The 22,608-nt window shown below is 37.5% G+C and overlaps 1 protein-coding gene across 6 annotated transcripts in view; it reads left to right on the forward strand.

Moving 5' to 3' along the window:
- Positions 1-22,608, forward strand: part of zdhhc3a (zinc finger DHHC-type palmitoyltransferase 3a) — a 50,463-nt gene that overhangs the window by 9,225 nt on the left and 18,630 nt on the right. For 2 of the 6 annotated variants that reach the window (XM_062029148.1, XM_062029147.1), the window contains exons 3-7: positions 714-838; positions 4,036-4,132; positions 4,239-4,320; positions 11,925-12,055; positions 18,175-18,320. In XM_062029148.1, coding sequence (XP_061885132.1) covers positions 714-838; positions 4,036-4,132; positions 4,239-4,320; positions 11,925-12,055; positions 18,175-18,320 — 581 coding nt within the window. Of the gene's footprint in view, positions 1-713; positions 839-4,035; positions 4,133-4,238; positions 4,321-11,924; positions 12,056-14,602; positions 14,770-18,174; positions 19,559-22,608 lie in introns of those variants that run through there. The other 4 variants (XM_062029144.1, XM_062029146.1, XM_062029149.1 and 1 more) reach the window with 3 other exon arrangements.

The following is a 22,608-nucleotide window of genomic DNA, read 5'->3' on the forward strand; positions in this document are numbered from 1 at the left end:
TCACACACACACTAGGTGTGGTGAAATTTGTCCTCTGCATTTGACCCATCCCCTTGTTCACCCCCTGGGAGGTGAGGGGAGCAGTGGGCAGCAGCGGTGCCGCGCCCGGGAATCATTTTTGGTGATTAACCCCCAATTCCAACCCTTGATGCTGAGTGCCAAGCAGGGAGGTAATGGTTCCCATTTTTATAGTCTTTGGTATGACTCGGCCGGGGTTTGAACTCACAACCTACCGATTTCAGGGCGGACACTCTAACCACTAGGCCACTGAGTAATAATGACAATATCAAACAGAAGAAGTCTGGAGCTAAAGTCACAGAAGTTTCTCAAGCGCAGAAATTATGACTAAAGTGGTGAAGCTGTATTTTCATTTGCACTTTAATTTTATTGACAGTTTAGTTAAAAAACATATTCATTATTAATTTAGTTTATTCATTTCAGCACTACATAATTGTATGTAAACATTTTCATCTGTTATTTACAAGTCCCTTGGCTGGTACTTATTTTTACCCAATCAGCCTGACCAAAGCTTAAGGTTTATGTGTTGAAAAAATTAAAAAACAGGGTTCCCATATCATTTCACAAGGTTAGGTAGATTATTGAATATGATCAAGAGTAAGGTTACTAATTCAGTGTTAATATTTTAGGGGGGCTGGGACTCTGTAGTGGAAAAGTTCAGAACCTTTGGTGCAAAGTATTTCTGTTTCTTTCAGGGAGCAGTACCCAAAGGCAATGCAACAATGGAATACATAGAAAGCCTTCAGTTGAAACCCGGACAAGTGGTCTACAAATGTCCCAAGTGCTGCAGCATCAAGCCTGACCGAGCACACCACTGCAGGTGAGCAAGGCATCGTGGGCTGCAGTCGTTGCAGCTCGTGTTTGAGTCCACAAACGCATCGCCATGAATGTCAGTGTCATGCAAAAGTTCATTCATTTCACGAGTTCAATGCAAAAACTGAAAGTGGTGTCCTCACCACATATTACCGGTAGGTTCAATACTTCAACAATCTAGTCATGTCTGAAATAGGTATGGGTGATAAACTTATTAAATGTCTCTCCATGGTGCCTGGCAGTGATTTCCAAAAAAGTGACGCAATAATTGCATTCCCTGGTAACTCTTGAAGCAGAAAAAATTCAATTACTGTATTTTTCCGACCATAAAGCGCACTTAAAATCCTTTCATTTTCTCAAAAATGGACAGTGCGCCTAATGTACAGATTAATTCTGGTTGTGCTTATCGACCTCCAAGCTATTTTGTTTGGTACATGGTGTAATGATAAGTGTTTTTAGTAGATGGCGCCTGTTCAGTAAAGTACCCGCAAGCAAATAACACCAAAATGTTGATGTTTCATTGAGAATATAGAACATTACACACGGCGCTCAAAAATCCGTCAAAATGTTCGTTTTGTACGACTTTGGTAAACTATGAAGCCGCACCGATTGATGGATTATCGAACATTACAGCTACTGTAGTCAGACAGTATTATTATGGTGTGTGTATAACAATCTCAAAATGTTACCTGTTAGGAGACATTATCTGGTGTTTTGTTTCCAATATTATTATTCAACACCAACTTTTCTTACCTTCGGGTACCTGCTGATGTGTATTTGAGATCTGCAGAAGTCCCGAAAATTTGTGTGCATCCGCCATTGTAGTCAATAATCTCCTTTTTCTCTATCCTCTTGTTGTGGGGCATTCACCCTCTGCTGTTGCCATTTCTAACGTACTTTGCTCCAAAGTACGTTTTTTGTGTTGAAATATATATACAAAAGTAAACATTGACATGTGCTAAGGAAGTAAAAAAAGGCGGCAGCTAAGAAAAGACTCCCCCATTCTTCACCTCTTTATCAGACAGGGAAAAACCCGCCAGGTGAACAGCTGATTTGACTAAATCTGGCGCTGACGGAAGACAACCATGTGACTCGCATCCCAAATGTGACCATAGGATGAACAAATATAGTACAGTACTAAGACTATAGTGGCCATATAGTTAATGCGGCACAGGGACCATATGTGGTCCGTGACTCGTTTGTCATTGGCCCGTCGTCACATTGCAAAAAAACACTTGCAAAAAAAAAAAAAAAAACTGTTACATTGCCTGGACCCTGGAACCACTTGGAGTTCCACCTTAAGCACCTGGACTGCCTTCTGCAGTCATAACAGGTGTGCCTCAGGGATCTGTCCTAGGCCCCCGACTCTCCATCACTTAGTCCTCTCCCTTGGTCATGCTTTCTGCTTCTCAACTGTCTATGTGATGTCAAGGCTTGGTTAGCCCAGAATTTTTTAATAATGAATGAGGGAAAAACGGAAATTTCAGTTTTTAGTTTTTGATCCGGCCCTCACTGACTTGGGACCATTGCAAAATTATGTGCGTCCCAAAGTCACCAGCCTTGGCGTCACTATAGACAGCGATTTTAAATTTGACAAACAAGTCAATGGCGTTTTAAAATCGTGTTTTTATCATCTTCGTCTTTTAGCAAAGGTAAAACCATTTTTATCTTTTAACCTTTTTGAACAAGTCGTGCATGCTTTTATTTCAAGTCGTCTGGACTACTGCAATGCACTTTATGCTGGCATTAGCCAAAAAGCTCTCTCCCGGTTGCAGTTAGTCCAGAACGCGGCAGCACGACTTTTAACAGGGGCCAGGAAACGCAAGCATATAACCCCAATTCTTCGGAGTTTGCACTGGCTCCCTGTTCATTTTAGAATTGATTTTAAATCCTTGCTGTTTGCTTTAGATAGATAGATAGATAGATAGATAGTACTTTATTGATTCCTTCAGGAGAGTTCCCTCAGGAAAATTAGAATTCCAGCAGCAGTGTAAAGAATTGAGATCGCATTTAAAAAAGTAAATAATGGGGGTATAAATGGAAACAAAATAGAAAAATATTGCAATAGAATAAAAACAAAAAGCATCAATGAGAATACAAATATAACAGTAAAATAAGAATATAACAAGAGAAACTAGGCATTAGTGACCATGTTATGAAAACGTATTACACTGTTATTGTTTTGCATCCCCCGTCATTCTAATACCCCCCTCCCTCCCAGAGAGGAGTTGTACAGGACTGGCACCTCAGTATATCTCAGACCTCATCTAAATTTACACTCCTGCACGCGCTCTGAGGTCCGAGAGCCAGCTCCAGCTCGTGGTGCCCAGGACGAGACTTAAAACCAGGGGAGACAGGGCCTTCTCTGTGGTCGGCCCTAAACTCTGGAACACTCTGCCCCTCCATGTTCAAACTGCTTCCACAGTGGAGTGTTTTAAGTCTCGTCTTAAGACTCACTTTTATTCTTTGGCTTTTAACACTACGTGAGTTGTGTGGTCTTCTGTCCTCTGTTGTCCTGTGTGTTTTTTTAAAATAAATTTTGATGTCTATTTTACTGTTTTAATTGGTTTACCCTTTAAAATAGTTTTTAATCATATTTATTTTTTATATTGTCTCTGTATTGGTTTTCTATTCATTTATTCTTTGTTTTTATTCAGTCATTGGTGTAGCATAATATTGTTTTTAATATTGTTTTTAACATGGCTGTGCAGCACTTTGGAAACATTCTTGTTGTGTAAATGTGCTATATAAATAAAGTGGATTGGATTGGATTGGTCTTGCTTTCTGCAAAGTCAACATTCACTGCCACCTCTATGCTGATGTCCCCAAGCTCTACTTGTCCATTAAACCAAATCTCTCCTCCTGCTTATCTGAAATAAAATCCTGGTTCACTTCAAATGTCTTTAAACCATGATAAAACCAAAATCCTCCAAATTAGTAGGAAATCCTCACTTTTCACAGTGACAGCACCCCAGTCGTTCCCTCCCCTCAGATCAAGAGAATTGTATTTATCCTTGTGGTCAAATTAAGGTAAACTCCAATCCATTTTTGTTTGATAGCTGAAAAGAATGAACTTTTGTCAAACATTCCAAATGCTTGAGATGTACCTGTCTTTAAGTGTTGTTTTTGCAAACCGGTTGTTAATCGTAAGGACCAGTACTTAATGGTGGAATGGTTCATGTGCTCCCATCGATCTCTGACTAGTGTTTGCAAACGCTGCATACGCAAGATGGACCACCACTGCCCCTGGGTCAACAACTGTGTTGGCGAGAGCAATCAAAAGTACTTTGTGCTCTTCACTGTAAGTTGTCTACTTCTTGGCGCTTTCCAGTTATTATATTTAGGAGTAATATTTGCCGAGTGATATACAGTTGACTTTTCTACCCTCTCTTCTTTTTGCCACTCAGATGTACATTGCACTCATCTCCCTCCATGTTCTCGTCATGGTGGTCTTTCATTTTCTCTACTGCTTTGAAGATGACTGGACAAGTAAGTGTTGTCTAATTATTATTTCCCAGAAGCTAGAATAAGCATTTACTACAGATGTGAGCTTCCCGAACGAATCGTGTCTGTTGAACGGCTCTTTTAAGCGAACGATGAGAACCGATTAACAGTTGGAAGGCATTTTTTACACACACGACTGGACTAGAAAATTAGTCAAAGGAAACAGAAGAATTTGGATTGACTTAAAACATATATATATATATATATATATATATATATATATATATATATATATATATATATATATATATATATATATATATATATATATATATATATATATATATATATATATATATATATATATATATATATCAATATATTAGGGGTGTCAAAAAATTGATTTTCAGATTAATCACGATTCTTAATCGATTCAAAACCATCAAAAATCTTAAAAATCTTTTTTTCTTGTCATTTGTCCTGTACAGCGACTCAGACAAATCGTATTGTTGATGTAGATGCTCATATCTGCTGTAGACATTTACTTTAGAAAAGAAGATTGTTGGATACTTCTCTTGTTGCCTTATTTATATTTGAGTTTATTAAATGTTTGGGTAGAATTTTATTAAACAAAACCAGTTTTAAATCAAGAATCGATTCCGAATTGAATCGTTACCCCCAAGAATCGAGTAGAATTGTGTGGTGTCTAAAGATTCACAGCTCTAATTTTAACTTTTTAAGGTCAAGGAAAGTGTTGCCTTAAAGGAGGGCTCATATTTTAGGGCACCAAACATTATTTTCTTTAGAGGCAGGGGCTCCAAAGCATGCATGTGTACACATACAATATATATATATATATATATATATATATATATATATATATATATATAACATACAATATATATATATATATATATATATATATATATATATATATATATATATATATATATATATATATATATATATATATATATATATATATATATATATACTACTGTTCAAAAGTTTGGGGTCACATTAAAATGTCCTTATTTTTCAATGAAGATAACTTTAAACTAGTCTTAACTTTAAAGAAGTACACTCTATACATTGCTAATGTGGTAAATGACTATTCTAGCTGCAAATGTCTGGTTTTTGGTGCAATATCTACATAGGTGTATAGAGGCCCATTTTCAACAACTATCACTCCAGTGTTCTAATGGTACAATGTGTTTGCTCATTGGCTCAGAAGGCTAATTGATGATTAGAAAACCCTCGTGCAATCATGTACACACATCTGAAAACAGTTTAGCTCGTTACAGAAGCTACAAAACTGACCTTCCTTTGAGCAGATTGAGTTTCTGGAGCATCACATTTGTGGGGTCAATTAAACGCTCAAAATGGCCAGAAAAAGAGAACTTTCATCTGAAACGCGACAGTCTATTCTTGTTCTTAGAAATGAAGACTATTCCACGAAATTGTTTGGGTGACCCCAAACTTTTGAACGGTAGTGTGTATGTATATATATATATATATATATATATATATATATATATATATATACATACATACACAGGTATATTAGGACTGTGAATCTTTGGGTGTCCCACGATTCGATTCAAAATCGATTCTTGGGGTCTCAAAAACGATTTTTTTAAAAAATTTTAAATTTATTATTTAATTTTTTTTATGAAAACAATACACAACAATACCATAATAATGCAATATTGTGAGTTCAAACCCCGGCCGAGTCATACCAAAGACTATTAAAAATGGGACCCATTACCTCCCTGCTTGGCACTCAGCATCAAGGGTTGGAATTGGGGGTTAAATCACCAAAAATTATTCCCGGGCGCGGCGCCGCTGCTGCCCACTGCTCCCCACTGCTCCCCTCACCTCCCAGGGAGTGAACAAGGGGATGGGTCAAATGCAGAGGACAAATTTCACCACACCTAGTGTGTGTGTGACAATCATTGGTACTTTAACTTTAACTTTAACTTACAATTTCAAAACCAAACCCGACCCAGCAACATTCAGAATAGCAATAAACAGAGCAATTGAGAGCGATTGAGGACACACAAACATGACACGGAACAATCCAAAAGTAGTCAGACAAAAATGAATATTATCAACTACAGTATCAATATTAGTAACAATTTCAACATAGCAGTGATTAAAAATCCCTCATTGATATTATCATTACAAACATTAATAAAAAAAATTGTTTTTAATAAATAATAAAAATAAAAATAAATCGATTTTTTTTAAAATGAGAATCGATTCTGAATCGCACAACGTGAGAATCGCGATTCGAATTCGAATCGATTTTTTCCCTCACTACTAATATATATATATATATATATATATATATATATATATATATATATATATATATATATATATGTATATATATATATATATGTATATGTGTGTGTGTGTGTGTGTGTGTGTGTGTGTGTGTGTGTGTGTGTGTGTGTGTGTGTGTGTGTGTGTGTGTGTGTGTGTGTGTGTGTGTGTGTGTGTGTGTGTGTGTGTGTGTTGAAAGATGGCACCTGATGGCCATAAGACGCAACTGCACTTTTTGTCCATATAGATAAAAATAGTGTTCATATATGAGATCTAGGGCTGCCAATTATGGCCAAAGTAATAATTAAGATTATTGTTATCAATATTGAAATCATGGTTACTGATTGTTAGGTAAAGCATTGTTGGGGTGATGTTATTTGAACACTGATGAAGTTAGCAGTTAAATAAAGGATGAGTGAACATCCCAGTAAACAAACTAAAGACTTTATAAACAAGTTGTGACAACGTTCACAACACATCAACTGCTGCATGTTTCCTCACCTCATTAAAGGCCTACTGAAACCCACTACTACCGACCACGCAGTCTGATAGTTTATATATCAATGATGAAATATTAACATTATAACACATGCCAATACGGCCGGGTTAACTTATAAAGTGACATTTTAAATTTGCCGCTAAACTTCCGGTTCGAAACGCCTCTGCGGATGACGTATGCGCGTGACGTAGCCCGGCGAACACGGGTATGCCTTCCACATTGAAGCCGATAGGAAAAAGCTCTGTTTTCATTTCATAATTCCACAGTATTCTGGACATCTGTGTTCGTGAATCTGTTTCAATCATGTTCATTGCATTATGGAGAAGGAAGCCAAGCAAGCAAAGAAGAAAGTTGTCGGTGCGAAATGGACGTATTTTTCGAACGTAGTCAGCCACAACAGTACACAGCCGGCGCTTCTTTGTTTACATTCCCGAAAGATGCAGTCAAGATGGAAGAACTCGGATAACAGAGACTCTAACCAGGAGGACTTTTGATTTGGATACACAGACGCCTGTAGAGAACTGGGACAACACAGACTCTTACCAGGATTACTTTGATTTGGATGACAAAGACGCAGACGTGCTACTGTGAGTATGCAGCTTTGGCTTTTTTTTGCGTATGTACGTAACTTTTTTAAAATATATAAGCTTTATGAACCTTGGGTTAGGTGAACGGTCTTTTGGGCTGAGTGATTGTGTGTGTTGATCATGTGTTTGAATTGTATTGGCGTGTTCTATGGAGCTAGGAGCTAGCAGAGGAGCTAGGAGCTAGCATAACACGTACCGTACCGTAAGTGCGCGTCACGTACGTAACTTTTTAAAAATATATAAGCTTTATGAACCTTGGGTTAGGTGAACGGTCTTTTGGGCTGAGTGATTGTGTGTGTTGATCAGGTGTTTGAATTGTATTGGCGTGTTCTATGGAGCTAGGAGCTAGCAGAGGAGCTAGGAGCTAGCATAACAAACACGCAGGTGTTATTATGCAGGATTAATTTGTGGCATATTAAATATAAGCCTGGTTGTGTTGTGGCTAATAGAGTATATATATGTCTTGTGTTTATTTACTGTTGTAGTCATTCCCAGCTGAATATCAGGTACCGTGAGTATGCAGCCTTGGCTGCTAAACATTCGATAACTTGACCGTATGTGCGCGTCACGTACGTAACTTTTTAAAAATATATAAGCTTTATGAACCTTGGGTTAGGTAAACTGTCTTTTGGGCTGAGTGATTGTGTGTGTTGATCAGGTGTTTGAATTGTATTGGCGTGTTCTATGGAGCTAGGAGCTAGCAGAGGAGCTAGGAGCTAGCATAACAAACACGCAGGTGTTTTTATGCAGGATTAATTTGTGGCATATTAAATATAAGCCTGGTTGTGTTGTGGCTAATAGAGTATATATATGTCTTGTGTTTATTTACTGTTGTAGTCATTCCCAGCTGAATATCAGGTCACCCTCGGCTCTCACAGCATCTTCCCTATCTGAATAGCTTCAACTCCCCACTAGTCCTTCACTTGCACTTTACTCATCCACAAATCTTTCATCCTCGCTCAAATTAATGGGGAAATTGTCGCTTTCTCGGTCCGAATCTCTCTCACTTCATGCGGCCATCATTGTAAACAATAGGGAACTTTGCGTATATGTTCAACTGACTACGTCACGCTACTTCCGGTAGGGGCAAGCCTTTTTTTTATCAGATACCAAAAGTTGCAATCTTTATCGTCGTTGTTCTATACTAAATCCTTTCAGCAAAAATATGGCAATATCGCGAAATGATCAAGTATGACACATAGAATAGATCTGCTATCCCCGTTTAAATAAAAAAAATTCATTTCAGTAGGCCTTTAACTCTGTCACAGCAGCTGATGGACGCTGTATTGAGAAAATAAAAGCAACATCAAATCGTTTTCTCCTTTGCTGTATACTTTTAGTGTGGGAACAAGTGTGTCTGTTTCCAATATTGTCCACACCTGTTGCCATCTAACAGCAGTGCGCTCTTATATGCATGGCGGGAAGCGAGGGAAAATGATGTTAAACCAAGCGCTTGGCTCCGCTTACTCTGAGGAGAAATCTCTGGAGCAAAGTCTGTGTCGTTAGTCCGGCATTATTATCAAGCCTAAAACGTGTTACCTAAAATGCATTAATAAATGACAGTTTTTCGGTTAATAAAAAATTAGACTGGATTACTAACCATCTGGAATTTTATCGCAATTTATCATTATACTGTTTACTGTTACATCCCTAGTCCCTTAACAAGTAAAAAGTCAAGGGCGGTCACGGCATGTTCTTGTCGTCGATGTTGGTCAATTTTTTAGTGCATTACGGCAAATGACGAGGGTGGTCGCGGCAGTTGCTGTGGTTAAATTTTGAGCCCTGTATACATATTATACACAACTGGTTTTGTTGTTTTATTGAATTTCTATTTCACAACAGTTATTTTTGCCATAGTAGAACAGGATTACTGAAAAAATACTATAACAAGTTTCACTATGTTTGCCAAGGGGGAAGGGCGAAGTAAGAAGCAGATATTAGAGGTGTAATGGAACATGTATTTGTAATCTGATTGTTGCGTACACAACTTTCTGTTCTCCACAGAGTACAATGAGTGAGGGACAGGAAGTGGGTCTCAGGTCAGTTTGGTAAACAAACACAGTCTTGGCTAGCAATAGTGCTAAGGAGAAGCCAGAACTTGAAAACCCTTTTTGTCTTTAAATACTTAATGTTTCTGTATGGTGTATCTATATTTGTATTTTTAATTCAGAATTGTATTTATTTGGAATTTATTGGAATGTTGTCTCATGAATGTTGTCTCATGAAAATATATAAATGTTTGTGGAACCGTGAGGGTTGTACCGGTACTTATTTTTGTATATCTTAGTATTGACCTGACCACTTCCTCTTTCCTTCAAGACCATCATCTCCCGCTCTGCAATCAAGTCTTCTTTTGACAACCATGTTTCACAAATCAATATTGATAAAATATCCAAGTGCTAACACTACAATAATACACTAAGCAGCATTTTAGACTCTCTTACCTCCGTTTGTTTTCTTCTCAACGGCTGCCTGGTCCAACCAGGAATTAATGAAAGCTACAGGTGGTCAAGTTGAACAAATAAGAAATGAATAAAATCCATATTTTACTTAACAAGGACTCAATTATTCCCACTAAATAAAAATAATTACTCCAGTGTAATCATCTGAAACGATGATTTGGGTTATCAATATTCTCGACTCCCTGTCCCTAAAGCCCAACTGTACTCTGGCATGTAATTGTCATGAAAAAGATGATGTTGAAATCCTTGGCCGCTTCCTCCACCTGAACTTCTCCCACTTTTCTACTCCCTGATGTATGAAATACCAAACCCCAAAATACCAACCCTTCACTTGTCAGCGTGATCCTCTTCTCGCAACCGTGCTCAAATCTATGCTTTCTTTCATTTCTGCCATTTATTCAACCTTCACGCGCCGCTGGAATTATTCATCACTTTTCAAGACTGGAGCTGTTACGTCAAGGCTGGGGAAAAAGAACAGATTCAGATCCAAACAACATGAAAACACTTGCTTATCAACTACACACCATCCAACCCCTCTATAAGTCTTTCCAAACCAGTTTCCTTACATCTAACCCTTCTACGAGCCTTTCCAGACCAGTTTACTCACCATCTAACCCCTCTAAAAGCATTTCTTGACCGGTTTCCTCAACATTTAACCCCTCTATAAGCCTTTCCAGACCAATTATTCACCATCTAACCCCTCCAAAAGCCATTCCAGAACAGTTTTCTCTCCATCTAACCCTCAAAGCCTTTCCAGACCGATTTCCTCACCATCCAAAACCTTTTTAAGCCTTTACAGATGAGTTTCCTTACCATCCAACTCCTCTAAAAACCTTTCCAGACCGGTTTCCTCACAATCTAACCCCTCTAAAAGCCTTTCCATACCGGTTTGCTCATCATCTATCACCTTGATACGCCTTTCCAGACTGGTTTCCCCACCATCTAAACCCTCTAAAAGCCTTTCCTGACCAGTTTCCTCACCATCTAACCCCTCTAAAAGCCTTTCCTGACAGGTTTCCTCACCATCTAACACCTCTATAAGCCTTACCAGACCGGTTTCCTCACCATGTAACCGTCTATAAGCCTTTCCAGACCGGTTTCATCACCATCTTCCATGTTAAAAAACACACAAACCTATTTAATATTAACGGTCTGGAATAGACTCATGCTTGTCTGTAAGTTGAAATGGAATGGTAATTGTTTTTTTGGTGACACTTATAGGCCACAATAATTCATGAAGTTTAAGCTCATGATGCAGACACTACCTTGTAGACTTTGTATGTGAAGTAAAATGCATCTATAATTATTTGATATTTGTTTGTATTAAAAAATGTGCCGTTTTGTTGTTCAATGATTATCACATATATAAACTGTTGTGTAGCTGCTTACGTTTACATTGGGGGGGGGGGGGGGTTGTTGTTCCAATGCAAACAAAAGAAATAAACATGTAAATACCAAAGCATTTGTAATTTCAACAATTTTCTGGGAGAAGTGGTGCATTATCTGACAGAAATTCGGGGGTGCCAATATTGGCCATGACTGTGTGTGTATGTATATATATATATATATATATATATATATATATATATATATATATATATATATATATATATATATATATATATATAAACATATATATATATACATATATATATATACGTATGTATGTATGTATGTATGTGTGTGTGTATTCTTTTTAGTGTATAGTATGGTGTTTTATAGTGTAGCAACATCTCATAGGATCCTCTTCCTTCATATCTCCACCTCCCCCAGAGTGCAGTTCCTTCTCTCCACCAGCAACTGTCATCCTCCTCATCCTCCTATGTTTTGAGGGCCTCCTCTTCCTTATCTTCACCTCTGTGATGTTCGGCACCCAAGTCCACTCCATCTGTACCGATGAAACTGTAAGTAGTTCATTAGTAGTCCTCCTGCTTTTACCTTTTCCCTTGTCACACCTTATCTCTGCTCAGTCGTACTGAATATATATTCTCTCTTCTGTTGAAATGTAGCTGGTGTACTTACTTTTCAAATCCATTTTATTGTGCTCAAAGTGTCTTTAGCGTTTGAACGGGATACCAACAGCTGTGATTTTCTTGACTCAAATATGGATGTGTGTGTTTTGACTGTGCACATACTTGTACTTACTGTTGACAATTGCGGTTAGTGATTTGCCAGGTACTTACCTCAGCAGTTAGGATTAAGATTTCATTGTTTTGGTTTCACGCCTAGCTTTTTATGAGCTCCATTAAGTTGCATTGAGCTCATCAAACGCTGTCATCAGTTTTGTTCTTGTCAATGGTTAGCTGCAGCTCAGTAAAACTTACACAATGTGGGTCTGTCTGGTAACAAGGATGCAGTCTGGGTTCAATCTAGACTCCTTTAAGATAACTTTTATCACCAAGATAAGACACTAGGACAATCTGAACTGTCCACTTGCGATGGGTTCAATTCCCAGAGAACACCATGACTTTGGTGAATGACTATATTCACAAGCATGTTTTTTTACACAGCATGAGACAGGTCTTCCTGATCTTAAAGTACTAGTAGAGTGGAAAAACAAGTTGCCTCTATAATGAAGCTATTATCATATAAATCTGATGTATGACACCAAAAGACTTAAAAACTTTGGGAGTAAATAGATATGATCAAAATGGTATCAATCTCCCGGAGATTCCTGAGCCATTTTGAGAGATGATGAGGAAGCCAGTCACGTGATCGCGTGACGTAGAGGAGAAACCACAGATCCCTCCCTCATCAACAACAATGCTAATCAAGCAGACTTTGTGAGAGCCAACAACAATAATTACTTTGGGGAAAATTATCATCCAGGACCTTATATTTTTGAGGCCAAACACAAAGAGGATGAGCAATAAGTTTTAGAAGGCAAGTGCTAAACGGATGTAGCTTTATTGTGACACTATAGCATTAGCAGCATTGCTAGATGCTAAACATACAAACTGACCATAATAAACCATAATAAAACAAACACTTACTGTAATATTTCCACTCTTGCTGGGATGTCTACCAACGGGACGCTCACATAATTCCGATTAGATGAAAATTAAATCACAATCTTCACGAAGGGTTCAAACAAAGTTGCAAGAATTAGCGTGTCTATTTGGCCATTTCGGGGGATGTGAAAATGGACCAGCCTGTCGGTCCATGACCACATTTGTATACTACCAGGTGAGAGATGCGTGAATTATAATCTAGAATTTACTTTTAGCAAGTTTGAGACCAAGCAGAAGCGGCCGCCGTTATAATAACAATATCACTCATATATGGTTAATTTTCAGGTCACGAAATGTAAATGGAGTATTGTTGGCGCTTTCTGGATGTTTTTAGAGAGTATAATGAGCGCAACAAAGGACCCTTCATCTGTTGACTGAATTGTTAGATATTTAGTTACCATTTAGAATGCATAAAAAAAGCCAAACATATGTGTTCTTGTCTTACATAAGTATTGTGAATGATAAACAGCACATCTTTTTACAATGTTTGCGTATTTCCAATATGACTGATCTAATAATATGGTCAGAGTGCTGAAGTGTTACCACAGTGACGTAGAATCTACGGAAATTGCTGAAGATGGCAGACTGATTTTGTGGCATTTTGTGATGTTTAGATGGTATTTTCACATACTTTGCGAATTGTAAACCTAATTGGATATGGTTTAATGGATACAATGAAACACAATTAAGCATATAAAGTAATTTTTTCTTTCCACTCTACTGCTACTTTAACTGATGTCACATGGCAACACCACTAGGACTGTACTTTGATTAGGCCTTTTCCCAACTGGAACCAAGAATGTGGTTTGTGTTCACACCAAATTTCACAGTTTAGGTAGTATATACAAATCAGGCTGATGATGTATGGAGTGTTACAGTATATTTCTACATTAATACCATTTAAATAAACAGACAATATTAGCTCATATTCATTTTACCAAAGTGTAAATAAATGAAGTACAAAGCAATAATGTACAAAACAATATTATTTAAAAACTAAGTGTACTACATTGTGCATAAAAAGTCAGGTTTTTGTCCCCAATGTCCAACAGTCAGAAAGTCGTCCTCTCAGTAAATGATGAATTCATGAGGGTTAGATGATCCTTTTTATTTAATTTCTGCTGTAAATAACAATATATTAATAGTAAATGTCAGTGTTTATCTGTAAATTACAATGTATAAATAATAAATGTCAGTGTTTATCTGTAATTAACAATATATAAATAATAAATGGCAGTGTTTATCTCACAGCGACAACAAACGCATCAGATTTAGTGTTAGCTTGTTAGCATTAGCATTCTGTTCACTGGGGTTGAGGCTATTAACTACACAAATGGCGTGTCAATGACTAATTTTACAACATGTAATAAAGTAGATAGTGAATATTTGATGTTATTTACCATCCTTTCACTCGTTCTTCATTCCACATTCCTCTTCAAGCTACAAGGTTGTCGAGTCCCAGTAAACAGCTCACCTTGCCGCTTCAAAGTCCAGCTGAATACTTCATACTCCTGTAAATATGCTTAAGAGTCCATCCACTTCTCCTATCTTTGTGTATTGACATGAAGTTTGTAAATAATAATAAACAGCATGAAACTGCACACTATTTTAACTCAACATGTTGTCCTTGCATACTGTGGTTAGAGTGTCCGCCCTGAGATCGGTAGGTTGTGAGTTCAAACCCCGGCCGAGTCATACCAAAGACTATAAAAATGGGACCCATTACCTCCCTGCTTGGCACTCAGCATCAAGGGTTGGAATTGGGGGTTAAATCACCAAAAATGATTCCCGGGCGCGGCACCGCTGCTGCCCACTGCTCCCCTCACCTCCCAAGGGGTGATCAAGGGGATGGGTCAAATGCAGAGGACAAATCTCACCACACCTAGTGTGTGTGTGACAATCATTGGTACTTTAACTTAACTTAACTGTAATGCCGGCTGAAATTTAGAATACAAAGTTTAAGGAACCCCCAACTGTGTTCAACCAATCAGCAGTCAACAGCTTAGCACGCCCCCTGTAAAGTTCTTGGAACTATTCGGAAGTCCCAGCGTGCTGGCAGGAACTAAAAATAGTTCCTGAAAAACTAAATCTACCCGAGTAGTTTTTGGTGGTAACACAGGGGGAACTTTATTTATCCGAGTAAATGGGAAAGTTCTTGTAAAAGTTCCTGCGGTGGGAAAGGACCTAATGTCTTAGTTGGAGGAAGTTAGTGTTTGTAAGTGAGCAAGCTTCAGCAGGACATCAAACACATCAATAGTCCATAGTTTTCATGATGGTTTTATTGTAACAGAACGTAAAAACAACAATAGATTAAAGTTATATGTTCATTTGTATTTAATTTAGGGAAGTATGTTTTTAATCCTTTAAAAAAACATGACTTTGTACTCGGTGGAAAAACGCTTGTTGGTAGGCACAGACGACAGACATCACACATAAGACGGTTTAGTAAATACGAATTGTTTTAGTTATATTGTAAAACATCCAAACGTTGCTTGGCGTGATGATTGAAGAGTCCTTTCGAGCAGAAACGCTATGAATGGCTAGAACACTGAACTGCACGCCGAACTACCGCAAAAGCACTACCGATAAATGGAAGGACACTGCAGCACCTGCAGTGAGCAAATTTGTCCAAAAGATGGCGCCATACTACAAACAATAATATACCCTCTGTTTTTGCTTGTTTTTTGGTTTTTTTTATATAAATTTATTTTTATTATTGTCATTAGCAAAGAAAAATCCCTAAATCAGCCGCTCCGTTTTATAAGCTGCAGGGCTCAAAGTTTAGGAAATAAGTAGCGGCTTACAGTCCGGAATATACGGTAGACAAAATGTTTATAAACTTTCTGTTTTTGTATGTGAAGCAGCACATTCTATCGTCCATTAAAATGTACTTTGTATGATCACATTCAGTTTGTCTTCAAGTTCACTTTAAAAAACTATTTGATCTTGCATATATAATGTTCAATATTGGCACTCATCATTCATTCATTCATTTCATTTCCTTTCATTCAAAGCAGTAAAACAAAGTTTTTGCATCTGACAAAATGCCACCAACACTGGCTAACTGTATTACAAATGTTATGTTTGTTTTGAAAACAAATGTTGGCTTCGTGTGTAGAAACATGCGTGTGTAGCACGATCGCCCTCACTCCTCCCAGTGTGGCAAGTTACTTGTGTTGATAGCTTCTCTATAATATATGAGGAGACGCGGCCATGTTCTCTTTTGAGCTGTAGCCATTCATTATGCACATCGTGTGTTTCTGATCTACTTCTGTTATTCCCCTTTTCAAATCTAACAGTTTTATTTGGCCTGTTTTCTTTTTACTTGCCAAACAACAGTTTACCTTGCCACTAAGTGCTTAATCCATTTCTTCTTCAAGCCTGTGTAAACTACCCTAATTCTGATATTACCACCGACAATAACGTCTAAATTTACGCCTAACCTCCGTTTGGACGTCTCAGTGTGTGTACCTCGGCCTCCTCCCACAGTGCAAAATGCTCATGTTAGATTCATTGAAGACTGTAAATTGTCCATAGATATGAATGGGAGTGTGAATGATTGTCTATATGTGCCCTGTGATTGCCCCTGCTCATTTTGGTTAGCCTGTCAATGAGCTAGTCCATTGTACGTTAGCGGCATTATAGCCAACCTTCATCCTGCATAACTATTCATGTTTATAATAAATACATAATGTTTATTTATGTGTATAAATAATGTACTTTCCTTAGTGTGCTTAATTTTCCAGTTACTTAATTGTCGAGAATATCAACAAAAAATCTCAAGTTATTTTTTCCATCTCTAATTCAAAGGACTGTTGACATGTATACAAAGTAAATTGCAACATTGAGAGTGGGCAGAATATAGTGTAGTCTGTGTTATAGCAACGATTAAAAAACAGGGCTACAGCGATTTGTCGACTCATCCATGACGTAAATACGTAGACGTCATTTACCTTGCGTCGATGCGTCGAGAAAAGATGGCGAAGCACAAGGGAAAAATTTGCCACTGTGTTCCAATCGATCAGCACTTAATCATTATTGGCCAAGTTCTGTGGGAAAGTTTGTGATCGTCAGATGCCGATCATCTTTCAGTGCTTATCAAAAAAACGGATCACTTCATCTTAATCATGACGGCATAAATATGGTGATGTCATATTGGCCGCGTCCCCACCGCCACCTGTATTTTGTCAATCTGGGGACAACCCAAACTAATTGCTTAATAACAAATAGGTGAGTAGTTCTCATATGGACTGTTTGCTTGAGTAGTATCCCTTGATCATGTCGTTTATAACATTCCACACCACTAAATAAGTCCTAAAACTTAAATATGTTCATCACTTGATCATGTCTTTTCTAACATTCCACACCACCAAATAAGTCATAAAACTTTTAATATGTTCATCACTTGGTCATGTCTTTTCTAACATTCCACACCACTAAATAAGTCATAAAACTTTAATATATTAGTATCAATGTCACTGATAATCGGTGTTTAAATAGTGTTTAGTTTTTTTCGGTTACAAATCTCTTTACCGTCTTGGTGTCTTTGTAACCAAAGTGTGTCCCGTGGACCTCAGCTCATTTTTGGCTGGCCCATGACTTACTCTACAGACAGAATAAAAATGGCTTGCATTGGAACACTACGGGACAAACCCCCCCAAATGACAAACCAAAATGGCCGACAACCATTTTCTTACATAATTCTTCCTTTGGCCAGAATACATATGCTTGCATCATGTGCTAAGTTTTATTTCATCTTAAAGTGATCTAGTGTTGCCAGAATACGAGTAAAGAGTAGGTCATGGTCACCTGTAACACCAATTATTAGCTTAGCACATATTGCGTTTGTGTTAGCGTGTTTACTGAAGAGTTACAATGTTACGATCGTGATCACTTCTTTAATACGCAGCACCGGAGTGGAAAAAGTCTTTGTGATTATCCACAGTTTAAAAGAAACCCGCGTGATCATCCTAAAAGATTTTGACTGAAGTTTGGTTATTTCTTGTTTTCAGGGCATAGAGCAGTTGAAAAAGGAAGAGAGAAGATGGGCTAAAAAAACTAAGTGGATGAACTTAAGGGCAGTTTTTGGACACCCCTTCTCCTTACTGTGGTTTAGCCCCTTGTCCACCCCCGACCACGGCAAGGCCGAGACTTACCAGTATGTGGTGTGAACATGTCTGCATGGCGTCTAAAGTATCGGCACGTGTGACACTCGCTACTTTTACATGCATAGATACGCAGCTACTGCATGCATTGGACTAATAAACACCTTCATTAGAAGTTGTTTGACTTGCTGCTATCAACACATTAACATTGATCTTGCATGTTTCCCAGCATGCACCAGTCACCATGGAGGACTAACAGTATAACATTACAGTCACAAAAAGCATATTTACGCCAACGCGGACACTAATTGAGCTCCACAAACATCCCAATAAGTAATTATTTTGAAAGTACACATTTTAACACCAAAACTTCATTCTTGTATTAAAATACTGTGGAAAATAATATGTGTATATTTGGTTAGTCAGTAACAATATTAACGGTGTCAGGTAACCTCAGATTATTTTGTATTTCATTCCATGACCATGTGTTGGCTCCAGGAACAAACATGCTAAGTATGTCCTGCGACCCTAAACTGTAGCGACTGGAATCTACACATATAAGAACACCAATCAGGGGGAACCAGACCAAGAAGTGATTTCTATATAAAAAAACATCCATCGAGAAAATCTGCAAACTGACAAAGATGGACAGTTGACCACAACTCGTAGTAAAAAGTAAGGCACAGTGAAATACAGTATCCGTTTTTTTCAAAATTGTGTCGGGTGAATTCATAAAAAGCAAGTCTCCACAATCTAGCAAAGGCATAAAAGCGGTCAGAATCAAGTGTTTCCTAACTTGTAGGGAAAAACAGGACTTGTTTCGAAAGAAAAATCCCAATTTCATTTTTACTTCAGCCAAGTTTTTTGCTGTGAGATTTAAAAGACAAGTTCATCAATAACAATAAAGTATTTATGTCGTTTTTATCACACAACATAACACACTGAAAGTATGTTATACATGTATCATTTAAACACGACACTTAAATATGCTATACATTTATCATTTAAACACGACACTTAAATATGTTATACATTTATCATTTAAACACAAATTAAAATAAGTTATACATTTATAATTTAAACACAACACTTAAAATATGTTATACATTTATCATTTAAACGCAACACTTTAAATACTGTATGTTATACATTTATCATTTAAACACAACACTTACAATGTTATGCATTTATAATTTCAACACAAATTAAAATAAGTTATACATGTATTATTTAAACACAACACTTACAATATGTTGTACATGTATCATTAAAACACAACACTTAAAATATGTTGTACATTTATCATATTAACACTTAAAATATGTTGTACTTTTATCATTTTAACACAACACTTAAAATATGTCATACATTTATCATTTCAACACAAAATAAATGATCTTGTACATTTATCATTCAAACTCAACACTTAAAATATGTTGTATATGTATCATTTAAACACAACACTTAAAATATGTTATACATTTATCATTTAAACACAACACTTAAAATATCTTATACATTTTTACAATACCAGTGTAGTTGGCAATCGTAAATAAAAACAGAATACAATGATTTTCAAATCCTTTTCAACTTAAATTCAATTGAATAGACTGCAAAGACAAGATATTTAATGTTCGAACTGAGAAACTTTTTTTTTTGCAAATAGTCATTAACTTAGAATTTAATGGCAGCAACACATTACAAAAAAGTTGGCACAAGGGCATTTTTACCACTGTGTTACATCACCTTTCCTTTTAACAACACTCAGTAAACGTTTGGGAATTGAGGAGACCAATTTTCGAAGCTTTTCAGGTGGAATTATTTCCCATTCTTGCTTGATGTACAGCTTAAGGTGTTCAACAGTCCGAGGTCTCCGTTGTGGTATTTTACGCTTCATAATGCGCCACACATTTTTAATGGGAGACAGGTCTGGACTACAGGCAGGGCAGTCTAGTACCCGCACTCTTGTACTATGAAGCTACGCTGTTGTAACACGTGCAGAATGTGGCCTGGCATTGTCTTGCTGAAATAAGCAGGGGCGTCCATGAAAAAGACGTTGCTTGGATGGCAACATATGTTGCTCCAAAACCTGTATGTACCTTTCAGCATTATTGTTGCCTCCACAGATGTATGAGTTACCCATGCCTCGGGCATTAATACACCCCCATACCATCCCAGATGCTGGTCTTTGAACTTTGCGCCTATAACAGTCCGGATGGTTCTTTTCCTCTTTGTTCCGGAGGACAAGACGTCCACAGTTTCCAAAAACAATTTGAAATGTGGACTCGTCAGACCACAGAACACTTTTCCACTTTGCATCAGTCCATCTTATATGAGCTGGGGCCCAGCGAAGCCAGCAGCATTTCTGGGTGTTGTTGATAAATGGCTTTCGCTTTGCATAGTAGAGTTTAATCTTGCACTTACAGATGTAGCGACGGACTGTAATTACTGACATTGGTTTTCTGAAGTGTTCCTGAGCCAATGTGGTGATATCCTTCACACTTTGATGTCGGTTTTTGATGCAGTACCCGCCTGAGGGATCGAAGGTCACGGGCATTCAATGTTGGTTTTCACCCTTGCCGCCTATGTGCAGTGTTTTCTCCAGATTTTCTGAACCTTTTGATGATATTACGGACCGTTGATGGTGAAATCCCTACTAAATTCCTTGCAATAGCTCGTTGAGAAATGTTGTTCTTAAACTGTTAGACAATTTGCTCACGCATTTGTTCACAAAGTGGTGACCCTCGCCCCATTCATGTTTGTGAATGACTGAGCATTTCATGGAAGCTGCTTTTATACCCAATCATCATGGCACCCACCTGTTCCCAGTTATCCTGTTCACCTGTGGGATGTTCCAAATAAGTGATTGATGAGCATTCCTCAACTTTCTCAGTCTTTGTTGCCACTTGTGCCAGCTTTTTTGAAAGATGTTGCAGGCATCAAATTCCAAATGAGCTAATATTTGCAAAAAACAACAAAGTGTACCAGTTCAAACTTTAAGTATCTTGTTTTTACAGTCTATTCAATTGAATATAGGTTGAAAAAGATTTGCAAATCATTGTATTCTGTTTTTATTTACGATTTACACAACGTGCCAACTTTACTGGTTTTGGGTTTTGTAATTTAAAATATGTTATACATGTATCCTTTAAACATAACACTTAAAATATGTTGTACATGTACCATTTCAGCACAACACATTAAACTGTGTCGTACATGTATCATTTCAACACAAATTAAAATATGTTATACATTTATCATTTAAACACAACACTTTAATATTTTATACATTTATCATTTAAACACAAATTAAAATAAGTTGTACATTTATCATTTAAACACAACACTTAAAATATGTTGTCAATAATCAATCAATCAAAGTTTATTTATATAGCCCTTAATCACAAGTGTCTCAAAGGGCTGCACAAGCCACAACGACATCCTGAAATTCATAAAGTCCTGGGTGGAGCTACTGGGAGGAGACCCTTGTTGGGTTAGCGATGCTACTGTACTAAACAAATATTTAGGATTTTTTGTATTGAGGCGGCTGAGATTTGAGTAGTATTTAGCTTTAGCTAAGGTAAGCATGCGTTTATAAGTAATTAAACTATCACTCCATGCTTGATGGAAAACCTCAAGTTTGTCGCACGCCATTTGCATTCCAGCTTTCTCCATGATAGTTTAAGAGCTCTAGTTTCTTCTGTAAACCAGGGGTACGCCTTGATACGCCTTTTAGGGGCCTTTTTTAGCTTTAGCGGTGCTATACTATCAATGGTGTCGCACAGGGCATCGTTAAAGTGGCTAGCGAGGTTATTGATAGAGCCCACATAATTTAGGAATAGTGCCATTACCGAAGGCAGTAGCCCAGCAAGAGTCATAGTTGTGACAGCATTAATGTTGCGGCTGCTAAAGCAGTGTTTATTAGTAGTTTGTTGACAATGAGTCAGAACTTCGAATTTTATAAGGTAATAATCGGACATTACTTTAGTGTATGGGAGTATCATAACTTGACACCCTGGACAAGGACTAGATCTATCGTATTACCGTTGCAATGCGTGGGTTAATTTATTATTTGTGTAAGACCACAGCTATCAATTATAGTCTGGAGTGCCACGCACATAGGGTCTGATGGGGTATCCATATGGATATTAAAATCCCCCATTATAATTATATTATTATCTGCGTGCGTCACGAGATCAGCGACAAACTCTGAATATTCCCTGATAAAGTCCGAATATGGTCCAGAGGGGCAGTAGATAACAGCCAGGTAGAGAGGTAGTAGTGTGACTGACCTCATAGTAAGCACCTCAAATGATTTATATTATTACTTAGGTTAGGGGT

This window comes from Entelurus aequoreus, linkage group LG20 (assembly GCF_033978785.1).
Source record: "Entelurus aequoreus isolate RoL-2023_Sb linkage group LG20, RoL_Eaeq_v1.1, whole genome shotgun sequence".
Lineage (NCBI taxonomy): Eukaryota > Metazoa > Chordata > Actinopteri > Syngnathiformes > Syngnathidae > Entelurus > Entelurus aequoreus.